General features: G+C 48.2%; 1 protein-coding gene across 36 annotated transcripts in view; it reads left to right on the top strand.

Moving 5' to 3' along the window:
* The window catches only part of LOC149370499 (uncharacterized), a 586025-nt gene that overhangs the window by 564868 nt on the left and 5995 nt on the right, over positions 1-15162 (top strand). For 35 of the 36 annotated variants that reach the window (XM_089561750.1, XM_089561766.1, XM_089561742.1 and 32 more), the window contains 5 exons: positions 729-794; positions 1394-1474; positions 2808-3053; positions 7269-7488; positions 10247-10469. In XM_089561750.1, coding sequence (XP_089417876.1) covers positions 729-794; positions 1394-1474; positions 2808-3053; positions 7269-7488; positions 10247-10469 — 836 coding nt within the window. The remainder of the gene's footprint in view (positions 1-728; positions 795-1393; positions 1475-2807; positions 3054-7268; positions 7489-10246; positions 10470-15162) is intronic. The other variant, XM_089561809.1, reaches the window with a different exon arrangement.

Here is a 15162-nt window from a genome sequence, read left to right on the forward strand (position 1 = left end):
GTCAGTGTTAATTCACAATGCAACTCAATCAATGTAGTGTTGGTGTTTCTCCACTCCTCGTCCACAGTGGAAATGTAGCGTGAATTTTAACTTAGGGTTATGTCTTGTTAAAGGCCCTGCATGCCTGAGTCTTGCCTGAGCCTGGGCACTTGGGAGTCTTGCCTAGGGGTAATGCCTAGGGGTAATGCCTAGGGGTAATGCCTAGGGGTAATGCCTAGGGGTAATGCCTAGGGGTAATAAACTAGGATCACAAAAGCGAGTAAGCCTGTGCTCAACATGGGAAGCATGGCCTGGTACTAATTGGACGAGGATGAAATGGAAAGATGAAGGTGAAGGGTGGAAGGTGTCTTCAAAGGATGCGTATGATGGGTGTAAAAATAAAGTGAAAATGAAAAACGGTGGGCACCAGTTTTCGCGCACTGTACCTGCATATCGTGTAAGAAGGTAACCAGAGCATCTGCCAGACTGACTCTGTGCTCATGTAAGCCATTTGATCATCATCCGTGCTGTTCTTCTGCAGTGGAAGGGCATATTTTGTCTTGTTGAACGAGTGTTGATCTTGGAGCCAGTCCTTAGCAGCTCACACTAGGGGCAACTTCCCCAAGAGTGACTGTTCAGGCAGGGGCGGGGGCGGGGGGCTGTGCTAGTGAGGTGGGCAGCAGGCGTGGGGGGGATTGCGGAGGCTTTCTGATGCTCGAGGGAGGGCGTGGCTGCGCCACACTGTGCAGCAAAGCTACCACCTGAGCCAGGCACAGGGCAAGGACCTGCAGGAGAGAATGAAGATGCTCAAATCGGTGCGTGCCACCTTGTTCTAGCGCTGTTTCTTGCTGCTGCTGCTGCTGCTTACGTGTGCGTGGTCCTGTTCAGTGTGTCTGTCCACCATGTGCATCATCAGTCTGTGAACTGTGTGCGGAGGAGAGCTGCTGGGGCCATGTTTTGAAAGCCTCAGTGCAGCGGGGTGGTGCTTTTCAAAAGCACCAGGTGCATGGTGTGTTGGAAGTGGCTGTAATGCTTGCTTTGTCGGCACATTTTTAAGGGGGCTGTGAGGGGTGGGCAGTGGGGAAGACATAGTATTGGCTCCAAGAGAGCAAGTGACACTTCTGTAAAGTCTTCTCTAATTCCAGGGAAGATGGGAATACTAGAGGAGGGTGGTGCAGATCTCTGACAGGTGGGCAAGTGTTTGCATAAGTGGAACTGTTAGCAGAGCATGCGCTTGTGAGATGTAGTGGGGGATACACGGCTGCCCACCCCTTGCGTTTAATTACTCTGGCTGAGAGTGCTGCTGTATTGGTACAGCAGCAGCTGCAGTCTGCTCTTTCTCAGTGTTCAGTCATTTGTCCCTTGACCCTGCTTGAAGTGCGCTCTCTTTTCCTCTTGTCTTGCTCGTGTGCAGAGGGGTGGCATGACCGGTGGCGAGGCCCCACAGCAGCTGTCACCACGGTTCGCGGGTGTGCTCAGTCCACCCCAGCAGCAGGTGAGGCTCTCCCTGCTTTTTTCATTGTGAACATAAAAAAAAAAGAAAAAACTGGTTTCTATCCACTGGCTTGGAAGACTGGCAAAAAATGAAGGGAGTAGCTGCTGGATGGGAGCCAAGCGAAGGGCTTCATTAGTTTTGCAACATGTACGGGTTTGAGCCAAAGTGGAGACACGAAGTGCACGGTGGCGGTTTTTCTGTATAGAAAGCCACACCCGATGGAAGTGTGTAGGTGAGCAGGCCAGTGCATTTCGGAAGGCACCCTGTGCATGTCTAGAAAACGGGCGTTGCACCTTCAGACACCGCTGGCACACGCAGTTCTAGCCAGTTTGCATGGTTCCTCCACCTTTGCTGACACCTGTACTGGGCCACCTTGCCCAGAAATTGTCCATTGCTGACTATTTTAGAAAACGAGGGGAGAGGGTTATGTGGAGCCTTTGAAATGCTCTGGAAGCTCATGGAATGGTGGCCTTTTGCTTGGATCCTACGTCCTTGCGTGCTGCTGCCACGTAGTAACTTGGCTTTGTCGGTCTAAGGTAGTTGATGTTTGCCTTGTGGAGCTGTTGTATGTTTGCTAATGCAATCAATCAATCAATCAATCAATCAATCAATCAATCAATGAGCATTTATTTCACCAACAGAGTATACAGGTGGTGAAAAAGGGCGGCGGAGAAAAAGCTGCAAGTTCTACAGCCTGACAAAAGCCCTGTCCGCCCCTTGACCAGTGACAGGTTATAGTACATGTAAAAAATAAAAAAGATACGTACATGCGTGTACACTGATAAGAAAAGAAAAAAAACGTAATCGATGCTGGTCAAGGGTGATAAAGACAGTAATATTACTCAGATTTGTCATTTATGATAACATACAGTCAAATCCACTTATAACAATACTGAAGTGCCATGAAAATACCATCGTTATAACCAATAATTGTTATAACAGGGTTGTGCCGAAAATACCATAGAACACATGCAAAAGCTGACGGTGCCGCAACTGACCATTGTTATATCCGATATATTGTTATAACCGGTATTGTTATAAGTGGGTTTGACTGTATATGTATTAACAGAAAGCTGTGTAGAAATAGGACATGGTTATCAAAGATGTAAATCTTAAAAGGCAGATGCATGTCATACACAAGAAACACAGAAAAACATGATTGCGCTCAGAATTGATTTTTTCATTCCTGTCTAGTGAGATGTGATGCATATTAACTACAAGAATAATTCTGTTAGGCGTCGATTATTTAGTGTGTCCGCCCTTCACGCTGCCTTGTCCATTGCGCTGGGAACGTACTGCTAATGGGACTCCTGTTGGCCCCCCTACGTGCCAGCCCCAGCAGCTGTCCCCGGGTCAGCGGTACTCCCCTCAGCAGCCACAGCCGCAGCAGCCCCAGCAGCCACCGCAGCAGCAGCAGCAGCAGCCGGGAGGTGGCTTCCCTAGTCCATACCCGAGCCCCGGCTCGCCACACCTGGGTTCCCCCGGCGGTGGGGGCGGTGGGCCGCCCCAGTGGTCCCCGCGGCCCCAGGCTGCCTCTCTGCAGCAGCAGAACCCCATGCTCAATGCCCAGCTCTCACAGGTGAGGCCCCACCCTCCTCCCCGCCTCCCTCCTGTGTTCCCTTCTCGGCAGTTGCCTTGGAGTGCAAGGACGCCGAGGAGTGAGAGAACTTGGCTACTACATACACCCGCTGACAAATTTTTTTACACTTCAAAAAAATCTGTCTTATACCGCTGTCAAGCAGGCAAGTTAAGTGCACTTAAGGGGGGACATGGGTCTTAGAGCATTTTTTTTTATTTACAGACCAAATGCAATGAAACTGCACAGACTTATTCAGTTTTTTCTGCTGATTTCAAATATGCAATTTGTTTAGTTCTAGGCCAATTAGTTCCTGAGATATTATTATATATCATGCCATTGTCTGCTCAAACAATAGAAAAGAAATGGGCCACCAGAAATTTAATTTTAATGTGTGGGTAGATACTACAATGTGTGAGGAATGCAACGCTGGAAGCAGTTTTCAGTTTTTTGTCCGTGTGGACAAATGGCTTAATAGTTAGTTTCATGTGTGTCGTGTTTTCTGGCACTGTATGTCTGGTTAACTCACTTGAAAACTAACTATTAAGCGCATTTGACCACACGGACAAAAAACTGAAAACTGCTTCCAGCGTTGCATTCCTCACACATTGTAGTATCTACCCACACATTAAAATTAAATTTCTGGTGGCCCATATTTTTTTCCATTGTTTGAGCAGACAATGGCATGATATATACAGTCAATCCCGGATATATAGAACCCGGATATATCGAATTATTGCCTATATCGAACAGATGTAGAATCCCTTTGGGAATCTCATGCAAAAGTATAGGAAATTTGTTTACGTTTATCGAACTCCTGTGCACCCTATATTTGATATATCGAACTCCGTGCCATGCCGAGGCCCCGCAAGTGCGCTTCTCCCAGTATGCGCCACCCTGGAAGTGGGCTTCTTCCACTAGCGCGCGCTCCTGCAAATGGGCTTCTCCTAATGAGAGTTCACGCGGCGCTGGCCTTGGACAGCTGCGCTCTTAGTCACTGATGGGAACTTTGTGGGGGGTGTGAAAGGAAATGGGAATGGCCATAAGGAGCTGGGAAGAGGGAAACCCTGCTGGCCGCAGGCCCGCAGACACCTAATTTCTGATGCTCACATCGTGGCTGACATCATCGATACCGAGGAAGCGGACCCGAGCAGTGACGAAGATTGTGCGAAGAGGCCCAGCCGCCATGCACTGCGGCTGAACTTGCATCCGCATTCAGCGTCATTCGTCGCTGTTGTGGCGCAATGGAGGGCACTGGACTTTCTCATTTGGATACTATCAACAAGCTTGAGGACAGCTTAATGAACTGCATGGTGCAGAGGAAGAGGCAAGCAAAGCTCACTGACTTTTTTCTTGCGAAATAAAGCGCGCTGATCGTGGAGTTGTGCTTTCATTTTTGTGGACTTGAGAGGAGTAAATCGGTAAGTTCCCACTTGCTACGATCCCGGGAAATTGTCCGAGATTTGCGCAGTTTTAAAATAAGCGTCTAATAGGCATGTTTTATATTTCGAATTATTGATATATCGAACTTTTTCGCGATCCCCTTCGAGTTCGATATATCCGGGATCGACTGTATTAATATTTCAGGAACTAATTGGTCTAGAAATAAAGAAATTGCATATTTGAAATCAGCAGAAAAAACTGAATAAGTCTGTGCAGTTTCATTGCATTTGGTCTGTAAATAAAAAAAATATTCTAAGACCCATGTCCGCCCTTAAAACCAGGAAGAGCGGAGGCTTGGCGCCTTGCCACAGTGTCGCGCGTTGAGTTGGCTGTGCTCGCTCGCCTCTCAACTGTCGAGTCACGTGACTTGGCCACAGCTGCTTATGTGGAGCCGACGGTACTCGCGCAGTTGCCAGGAATTGCTTGACGGGCTGTTTGCTATATACAGTCAAGTCCACTTATAACAATATATCGGATATAACAATGGTCGGTCATGGCACCATCAGCTTTGCCATGTGTTCTATGGTAAAATAAACTGCTTATAGCAATGCTGTCAAGGCACATTATTGGTTATAACAATTAAATCTGGTAATTGAGTGTCAACCATTACAGAAAAAGAAAAATGCTACAACCACACCAGCAAAACCATGCTTACAACACAAAAGCGTGCATGTGTGGGGCCGACTAGTGGACTAAGCTGGTGCAGCAACACCACAAAAGCAAAAGAGGCGGGCGTCATCGCGTCAGGAGAGCTGCTGCATTGCTGCATTGGCTACGCACGCCATGCGTACCCCTGCATGCAGCCAGCGCGGTTTTTCTCTTGTCAGCTGTCACCGCACCCTTGGTTCTGCATGCTTCTTGAATTTCCCATAAGAATAGCTTCCAAAAAGCCGGCTTGATTCCTGTGACATGGAGGTGCGCAAAACTCCCGGTGGCGCAGTGATGGCGGTGCTTTGGTCATCGGTGAACATTGTTCCGGTTCCCTGAAGTTCGATTTAACGAGCTTTTACAGGCATTAGAACAATCAAACCCCTCTGGGTATTTATTGTCAATAAATGCTCTGAAGTTTGTCATCCTTTTTTTTTTTCGGCACAACCCTGTTATAACAATTATTGGTTATAACAATGGTATTTCCATGGCACTTGAATATTGTTATAAGTGGGCTTAAGTGTAAAAGCGTGTGGCACGTGCTTACTTTCACGCGGAGACATAGATGGCCAACGTGCTGGAACTGAGTGCTTCGATGTTGTGTTGTCGCCGTCAAGCGGAGTGTGGTGATCTTTAGGGTATGGAAAGGTGTCAGATTGGATAACCATGCTTAAGGGGGGACACTGGTCTGAGACCTATTTTCCTTACCTTTAGTCCAATCCTAATGAAACTGTACCACTTTGCTCAGTTTTTTATACTGATTTCAGAAGTGAAATTACCTTTCTCATAAATTAGCCGGTTCCAAAGATAATTAATTTTAATTAGTCATTGATTAGTACCTCAGTGCAAAAAAAACTGCTCAATAAAAAATCATTTTTAATCCATGGCTACATAGTATAGTGAGTAAAGAGTGCAATATTCAAAACCATTTTTTCATTTTACCCTCATTAGTAATTTTACAGCACATTTCGGAATATCAATATTCAAGGTGTGACTGTAATGCATCGATAAACATTGCGAAATTATATATTTTTGAAGTGCGATTGAACAAATCTGCTTCGATTATTGCACACACTGTGCCTTCAGCTTTCCTTAGCGAACAATATGACATCTCTATGTGTCCTAGATGTTGAGATATCTACACACTAAGGCAGCCAGATGTCCAAAATTTTCATGCCATTAAATTGTCTGCTCCTACATATTCAGCTCACGCGATGATCTGAATTTAATATTATGGTCAAAATGTTTATTTCCTGAAGGAGAAAACTGGTACAGTTGGAAAATAATAGCTGTAGATTTCACAATGTCATTTTTTGAAAATCGATTTTTTTGGTCATTTCTTGGTCTCAAAGACCCGTGTCCTCTCCTAACAGAGCTTTTGCACGTCTTGCCAGGTTCGGCCGGATTTAAGGGGGGACACCGGTCTTGAAAAAAAATTTTTATCAGTCATAGTTATGAAATTTTCAGGGCACATGTATTTTTGTGCGCTGATTCTAGGTATGTCATTTAATTTCATGTAAAACAATTCCTTGAGCACTTGTGCACTTTTTATGCTAGTATTTTGCGGAGAGTTTTGAAGAAGATTTGCTGCAGGAAACTCGCTGAAATGTATGCCATTGGGTTCTCTTGACACCAAGGAATACAATAAGGGTAAAATTATAATCCTGGCTCTCATAGAACTAGACTAATAGGGTACTGAAGCTGCCACTTCAGAAACAGGAATACACACTTTCCTTCTCATTTCTGAGGCGACAACTTCAAAACTGTATAACTTAAGTTTTATGATAGGCAGGAAGACATTTTCACCTTTATTGTATTCCTTGCTGTCAAGAGAACATAATGGCATACATTTCGGCGAGTTTCTCGCAGCAAATTTTCTTCAAAACTCTCCGCAAAATACTAGCATAAAAGGTGCACAAGTGCTCAAGGAATTGTTTTACATGAAATTAAATGACATATTTAGAATCAGCACACAAAAATACATATTCCCTGAAGATTTCGTAACTGTGACTTCATTAATAAAAAATTTTTTTTCAAGACCAGTGTCCCCCCTTAAACCAGAGCCAATTTTTTTTTGGTTTGCACTTTTCTCTACAAGTTGTGTGTTTGTTGTTGTCTTGGCTACAGGGTAGCTTTGGCGCACAACAGCAGCAGCAGCAGCAGGCGCGCTTTGTGAGCCAGGCACGGCCGCAGCAGATGGCGGGTGGCAGCCTGCGGCCAGCTGCCAGCCCCGGCCTGTCACGCAACCCATCACCCTTCGGGGAGCAGTTCCCCTTTGCGACACGGGGCGGCCCTTCCCCGGGGCCCCCACCACACGCCCGACTGCAGAGGGCCATGTCCGTTCCTGGTGAGTGGGGCAGAATTCAGATACTTGGGGGAAACTGCAGTTGAAGGCAAAAATGCTTGTCCAGAGCGAGAGCCGTGTGTATCCTCATCAGGCTCAGGCAAAACATTGCCCTGTCAGAGTCGGTCCTAAAAATTCCGGGGGGCACTTTGCTGACCTAAAGTGCGAAACCCTTAAGCGCGGTGTTGCTGCTTGTGATGTGTGGTTAAGATGTTAAGTTTCGCCAAGAGCGGAACGCGACAGCGTCTTGCAACGCTGCCAGAGAGTCCATACAACGCCATCGCCCGTTCGGTTCTACTCCTTGCTGGTAGGCAAATTGCTTTTTGAGGAAAGGAAATGTATCTGTCTCACATATCTCGGTGGACACCTAAATCTCCCCATAACGGGAAGGGAGGAAGATGGGAGTGAGGACACAGTATTCACTAGACGCGCCTTTGTTCATTCCAAACCATCGAGCTGGCATGGCGGAGTGGTAGCGTACTCGTCTCGCACTCCGGAGACCGGGGTTCGATTCCCATGCTCGGCCAATTTCCTACTCGGTTTTATTTATTTATCTGGTCTAACTAGAAAGGTTAATTAGGCTAGTTGGTTAAGTAGGGAATTAACTAAACTCAGTCGCACTTACATGGAGCATCACTATACGATCCCTTTAATTGGTTGCATGGATAGTAGCCAAAGTACAATTGGCCCCATTTGAAATTTGCGCACTGCGACGTCACGACCGTTTCGACCAATTGAAAAGCGTGACATTTCTGTCGACAACCCTTGCTTACAACAATGAGGCATTAAAGGCTTCCGCCTTAATACACATCTCGCCTCTCGCTGGTCCCCTGAATGTACACGCAAAATCTGGCGAGCCACAGTTCGAACATTTCTTCCCGTATGGATTTTCTGTGCTGCGGGCCTCTGGGCCTACGTAAACATTCAGCAATGTTTTGCGGTGTGTCTTTAGTTGCACACATGCATGACAGAGTGCGTATTTCAAGACAAATTACGAGAAACGTCGGGGGAAAAGTGCGAGGAACTTGGGAGCTGTGTGGTCACTGGCGGCAGAAATCTGGTTTAGACCAATTTACCAACTTGGGAGGCTGCTTAGAGCTCCCCTGTCGATTCGCACCTTTTGAAAGCTTGACGACGATCACTCTGATTTTCAGTGGCTCTTAGGCGCCAGGAGTGATGCACTTTTTTAAGAACTCTGTAAAAGACAGCGTGCATTACAGTGTACGCGGGAATCTGATGAGGATATGCGACATGCACCTGAGGCATGCGTCAAAATCTGTTCATGTTTGTTGGCACCATCTCATGTCAGGTATGCACCCTGTTATGGCATAAGCTCGATATACAGTCGAACCTCGATGTAACGAACCTCAATGTAACGAAATTCGCGATGTAACGCATTTTTTTTCATTTCCCAATCACTTCCCCATTGAAAACCATGTATTTTTTTTCGCGATTTAACGAAGTAATTTTGCTCCGCACTTTTGATGTAACGAAGTCCTTGCGCATCGCATGCATGTGCCAGGAGCTACCTTGACAATCGAATGAGAGCTAAAAGTTTAGCCGAGACGAAACGCAGTTTGTATTTGCCCCTTTACGCACCAATTTTGCCGGCAGTGTGGGAATCTGCGAGAACGTACCGCCGCGCCATCTGTCGTGCGCATACAAAGCCCGCGGCATGGAAGTTTCAAGACGCGCCGCGCCATGACGCCACTGGCGAGCTGTAGACTCTGAACGTGAAAGCGCAAACCTGAATTTTCTTGCAGCGTCCGTTCGTTTTTTTTTTTTTTTGCGTGCGATGTCCTCGTAGACAACAACAAAAAAAAGTCTTCAGTGTTGACAAACTCGTGGAGCTAGTGTGGTCGTACCTTTAAAACGATTGAGCGGCGAAAAAAAAAAAAAGTGCCCTGGCAGAGGAGGCGAGTGGCGAAGGGGGTAGAGGGGAGGCGTGGCGTGGGAGGCGCGCGCGGTGCATTCTGGGTGGGCGGCTTCGGCGCGCTCTCGGCACGGCCCACGCGAAATGCAGCCGGCTGCATTCCGCGCCGGGCGCCGTCAGAGCGCGCCGATAGCCGCCGAACACGCTGGCGATCGGGCGCCGCTGTTTCGCGAACGTGACGTCGCCGTGCCGCGCGCGCACGCGCGCTCGCGCTACGTCGGAGTATAACCGCGCCGCGAGCACAATCCCACCGCGCCGGCGTGAGCGATGCGAACATTTTTCTTTATTTTTCTCTGATGCGTCCCCGGCTGCAAATGTTCAATGCTGATGATGATGATCCCAGTAGCGACATCTTGTGGCGGCTTTCAGTACTAGGCGCTGCGCTCGTTCTTTTGCTATGCGCACACGGAGAAAAATGATGCCGTCGCGGTGTTTGCTATCACTCATTATGCTCCTGATGCAGAAAAAAACATCCGGTGCCCTTGTTAGCGATACTATTACTCAATTTTCTTGCGTATTTCATCAATAAGTGATTTACAAGTTCCCATCAACAAGCAGTGTTCCTGAACCAGTTATACTTTATTTTGACAGCTGAAACATGGGAACCTCGACGTAACGAAATTCGCGATGTAACGAAATTTTCGGCTGCAAGTAGGACTTCGTTATATCGAGGTTCAACTGTAGTGGATGCAAATGGCGTCTGCTGCCGGGTGGGATGTGCAGCTATGAGACACACAGTGGGAAAAGCTCTTTCGGTGTGAGCCTGTAGGAGCAGCGCAAGCCTGGGTCTTTCACGGTTTCACGGGCATCCTCTCTCTCTCGGCACAGCTGCGGCAGCTCGGGTGAACTCCCCGCGGACACCGCAGCAGCAGCAGCAGCAGCCACAGCCCAGCTTTGGCGGCGACCCTCTCCTCTCACCACCGGGGCCCCAGATGTCACCAGGCGGTGCGTATGGGGCTGCACCAGCGTCGGCGGCACCAGTCTTCGGCCTGGACGCCTCGCCCCAGTTCAGCTTCGAGCAGCACTCCCTGCACGGGTTTGCATCTGACAGGTGGGCCTCCCCTATCGGTGTGCTGCTTGGGGGTTTTTAAGAGCATTGTTAGCTCTTACTCACCACGTTTCGAGATTTCGTGGGGTCTGCTACCACCCTGAGATCACAGCGCCATCTGTGGCAGCAACTAGAAAACAGCACATCTCGCATTGGGACTTGTAGCGCCATCTACAATAGCATTGGAGAACTAATGCTCGTTACTTCGTCTTCCAGACAGTGGCGGCCTTTTTTGTGCCTTCGATGAGTGGTCGATTCAGATCCACTTGGAATCAAACTGTGCTGTTTGATGTAAAAGGACACGACTACGAATTTGCAAATCTATCTGCAAATCAGCGTAAATTTGCAAATCTATCTGCTGAACTTCACAGCTGTAAGGTCTGCTGTGGTCGTTCTAAATACAGTAAAACCTCATTAATACGTACCCGCTTACCAAGTAGTTGCGGTTAAAATGTAGTTGTGTGAATTCCCCGGCGTAGCCACCATTGAAACCAATGTATTGGCTGACCGCTTAAAACATAGTAGCCCATGAACTGCCTACCGCTTAATGCATACTTGCCGTCGTGATTTGGCTGGCGCCATGCTATTACGCAAAACGTTTTCCGCCTTTCTGAAGAGCATTGTCAACGTGCAAACCGCTGGCGATTCAACACTGCGGCCATTTCGGCCATGTCCCGACGAGCGCGGCGATGTCCATGTCAATGGGGAGCCCGAGAAGCGTCGGCCGCTTCTGCGTTCTTGCGCGCGAATGCATCGTCGCCAGCCCTATCGCAGTAACCATCACCGTCACCCCCCACTCTACCCATGTCGTGATCTCGCTACACCTCGAGGAAACCTCGCAGCGCGCGTGACGTGTTGTGGATGTGTTGCAGTTAGGCAAAGCGCGTCTTTGTTCCGTGTGCACGCGAACGGTGGGCACCATGCCGAAGCCTACGCGACCGAAGTATCGCGTGCTAACAGTTAAGGAGAAGTTGGACATTATTCGTTCAATTGAAAATGGAACTACGAAAAGTGCACAAGCGCGTGCGTGGGACTTGCCGTTAACAACGGTCTGCGGTATTTGGAATGCTTGCGCAGCCTCTCGACCAAGGCATCATTCGTTCGGCCAAGCACCACTACAGGAAGAACCTCCTACGCAGAATGCTCCTGGCGATGGAAAGCGGGAAGACGTACTTAATTGATCTGCTAGGTGCGGTGCACCTCCTAGCGTTCTCGTGGCAGCAGGTTGATCCTGTAACAATACAGAACTGCTTCGCGTGCGCAAAATTCATAGTAAGCGCAAGCGATTCCGAAGTCTGCGATCCCGCCGATGACTGCGACACCCTACTAACGGAGGTGTTGGAACGACAGGGTGGTGCGGAGGCTGTGAACTTCGAAATGTTCTGTGAGGTCGACAGCGACGTTGCAACCACTCCAGGCTGGTCGGACAGCGAGATTGTCGCCGCAGTTGCACCACCCCAAGGCGGTGAGGAAGATGCTGAGAATATGGACAGCGGCGACGAATTGCCAACCGAAGATTTTAGCCCCACTGTAGCGGAAGCTTCGCAAGCATTGGTGGTAATGAGGGCGTTCGCCGAGAAGAGGGGCCTCGTGGAAAAGCTTGCCCCCAGTCTCTCCAATTTTGAGACTGCTGTTGTCGCCGCACGGCCGCCACGGCGGCAACTGAAGATGACCGATTTCTGGTCGGCGGCACAAGAATAAAGTGCACGTACGTACGTGTATTTGTTGGATATTTACTGTGCCTGAATTTCTTCTCTTTTGGGGCGTGAATAATGGCAAATTTTTATTAGTTGGTTAAGGTGTACTACCGGATAGTGCGTACTATTCCCGCGTTCCCGCGAACTACGTATTAACGGGGTTTTACTGTAGTGTTAATTTCAGGTGACATTGGATGTTTCTATTTGTTGTAAAGGGCGATACAGCTTTAAACCTTGGTGTGACAAAATTGAGAACAGTCCGCAATATTTTTTCCACGTGCAGTTTACGCTTGCAGACTCTAAAAAATAGAGGACAGTGCAGATCGGAAACCGGAATGAAAAGTAGATGTTGGCGAAGTCGCCCAGCAGATGTTCACAGTGAAACCTCATTACTCAAAGTCATAAACGCTGGGAAAAATTTTGTGATTGCATTATTGGCTCTGCAGCAGCAGCCGCCACCTCCGCTGCAGTTTTCACAGTGCCACTACGCATGGGGGTGGAAAGAGTGGGGCAGGTGATCGGACTAGCGAAGTGTTCTTTGTAAAGTTCATGGTGCATGGCTCTGTGGTAGCATTCGGTGAGCTTATTTATCATGCAAGCATTTAACTAAACTGTCATAATAGACCTCCTTTACTGAACACAATTTGTGTTTTACAAATTGTCTGTTTTATACTACAGTCAAGCCCACTTATAACAATACTGGTTATAACAATATATCGGATATAACAATTGCCAGTCATGGCACCATCAGTTTTACCATGTGTTCTATGGTAAAATAAACTGCTTACAGCAATGCTGTCAAGGCACATTATTGGTTATAACAATTAAATCTGGTAATTGCGTGTCAACCATTATAGAAAAAAAAAACCAAGGAAATACTACAACCACATCAGCAAAACCATGCTTACAACACAAAAGCGCGCGCGTGTGAGGCCGACCAATGGACTGAGCCGGCGCAGCGACACCACGAAAGCAAAAGAGCCCGTGAATGCGTTCCCCTGAGCAAAAGGCCCATGCAGAGAAGCAAGTAGGGAGCATGATAGGGAGCCTTGGTGCAGCAGTCCATTATTAACGTTACTGAGGGGTGTGCCGCTTGCAGAAAAAAAATGTGCAGACGTGTTTTTCTTTGTTTTTACACTCTGAGCTATGGCTGGCACCGGAAGTGCATACGTTGTCCCATCTTCCACTGTTCTTTGCTAACTTCCCCACGGTCTCCACTTCACAAATTTCACCTGTCCCAGAGGCAGGCGTCAATGTGTCAGGTGAGCTGCTGCACTGCTGCATAGGCTATGCGCGCCATTCATACTCCCAGTCAGTCGGTGCAGTGCACGTGCGTGCAGCCAACGCGGTTTTTCACTTGTCAGCTGTCACCGCACCCTTAATTCTGCATGCTTCTTGAATTTCCTGTAAGAATCACTTCCGGAAAGCCGGCTTGAAACCTGTGGTGTGGAGGTGCGCGAAGCTCCCGGTGGTGCAGTGATGATGGTGCTTTGGTCATCGGTGAACAGTGAACATTGTTCCGGTTCCCTGAAGTTCGAATTGACGAGCTTTTACAAGCATTAGAACAATCAAACCCCTCCAGGTATTAACTGTCAATAAATGCTCTGAAGTTTGTCATGTTTTCTTTTTTTCGGCACAACCCTGTTATAACAATTATTGGTTATAACAATGGTATTTTCATGGCACTTGAATATTGTTATAAGTGGGCTTGACTGTATTCCTTTCCCTCTTTTTGTAATGCCCGATAGCCTAACAGCATAGTAAATGAGGTTTTTGAACACTAAATGGGTAAAATAATTCGTGCGCAAACCATCTTCTCTCTTTTCATGGCTCTGTTCTGTGAAAAAGCATTTCTTTTTACTGCTTTGGCAGTATTATGATTATTTGTCAGTCAGTGGATGTCTGTGAGGTTGCCCCGTGAATGCGATCAGTGCCCTGGATGAGTTAGTGTTGTTTTTACTGGCACATATGTAACTGAGGCCATCACGGGCACAAACGGGAGGTTTTAATAAATTCATGTACGCTCTGAACCCAAAAATTTATCTGCTCACCCGAGTGAAAACGAGTTTTTTCAAGTGACGTGTGGGTCCTGTGTGGCAAAGCCGTGACATTTTAAAGTGGTAGCTTTAAGGGCCCCGTTAGGCAGAGAATCTGGTATTGTCATTGTGGACCGTGTGTTGGCCGTTAGTGAAAATGCTGTTGTTCTGAAATCTCGGATTGGACGGCCGGCGTGGCAGCTTGGTGGCAATGCAGTGGAAGACGAGACAGAGCCGCTTCTTGGTGCCGTTCGCACCGCGAGCACATGTAGTGACCGTTACGAATTAACCACTTTCCTCTCCTGGCAGCATCGCAGCCAGTTGCGGCCTGTATTCGCCGTGCATTCTTTGCATTTACCTGCCTTGTAAGTAGAACCCCGCTGTTACGTTCCTCACTGCTGCGTTTTCCCGGCTGTTACGTCGTAGCCGAGGAAACGATCCCGCATGATATGTCGCAACCGGGCTCCCCGAACCCGCCCACGCGCCATCCGGCATTTTGATTTTTGACGAGTCTTGGCCAGGCTTGGCTACGGAACTGGCTGCAAGAAGCCGCACGCGAGTTCGAGAGGCCGCCACTAGATGGCTATCTGCCTCGCGAACGCCGAATGCAGCGATCTTTATCTGGGAGGTGGTGACGAGGAGGCGCGCGGCTCGCTTCGGGGGACACAGTTGTTGCGACGCGCGTCTTTTCTTTTCTTTCACTCTTTATTTTTATCTTTTAACTCTCCTCTATCTGCAAGTGACAGCGGTGGTGGCTTGGCTGGAGCCAGTCAGCAGGCCCGTGCAATTTCCTTTTCATCCTTCTCTCAGTCTCAACAACATCTTTATCGTGCTTTGATGGCGTGATAGCGTTGCGTAAGCGGAAGGCGCTTCCCCTTGAGGAAAAGCTGGATGTACTAAACGCAGGGGCAGCCTACCGGAGTCGCGCGGCGAGCAGCCTACGAACATTTCAGTGCTTGACGC

The sequence above is a fragment of the Amblyomma mixtum genome, chromosome 1 (genome assembly GCF_055824585.1).
Source record: "Amblyomma mixtum isolate Tamu chromosome 1, ASM5582458v1, whole genome shotgun sequence".
Lineage (NCBI taxonomy): Eukaryota > Metazoa > Arthropoda > Arachnida > Ixodida > Ixodidae > Amblyomma > Amblyomma mixtum.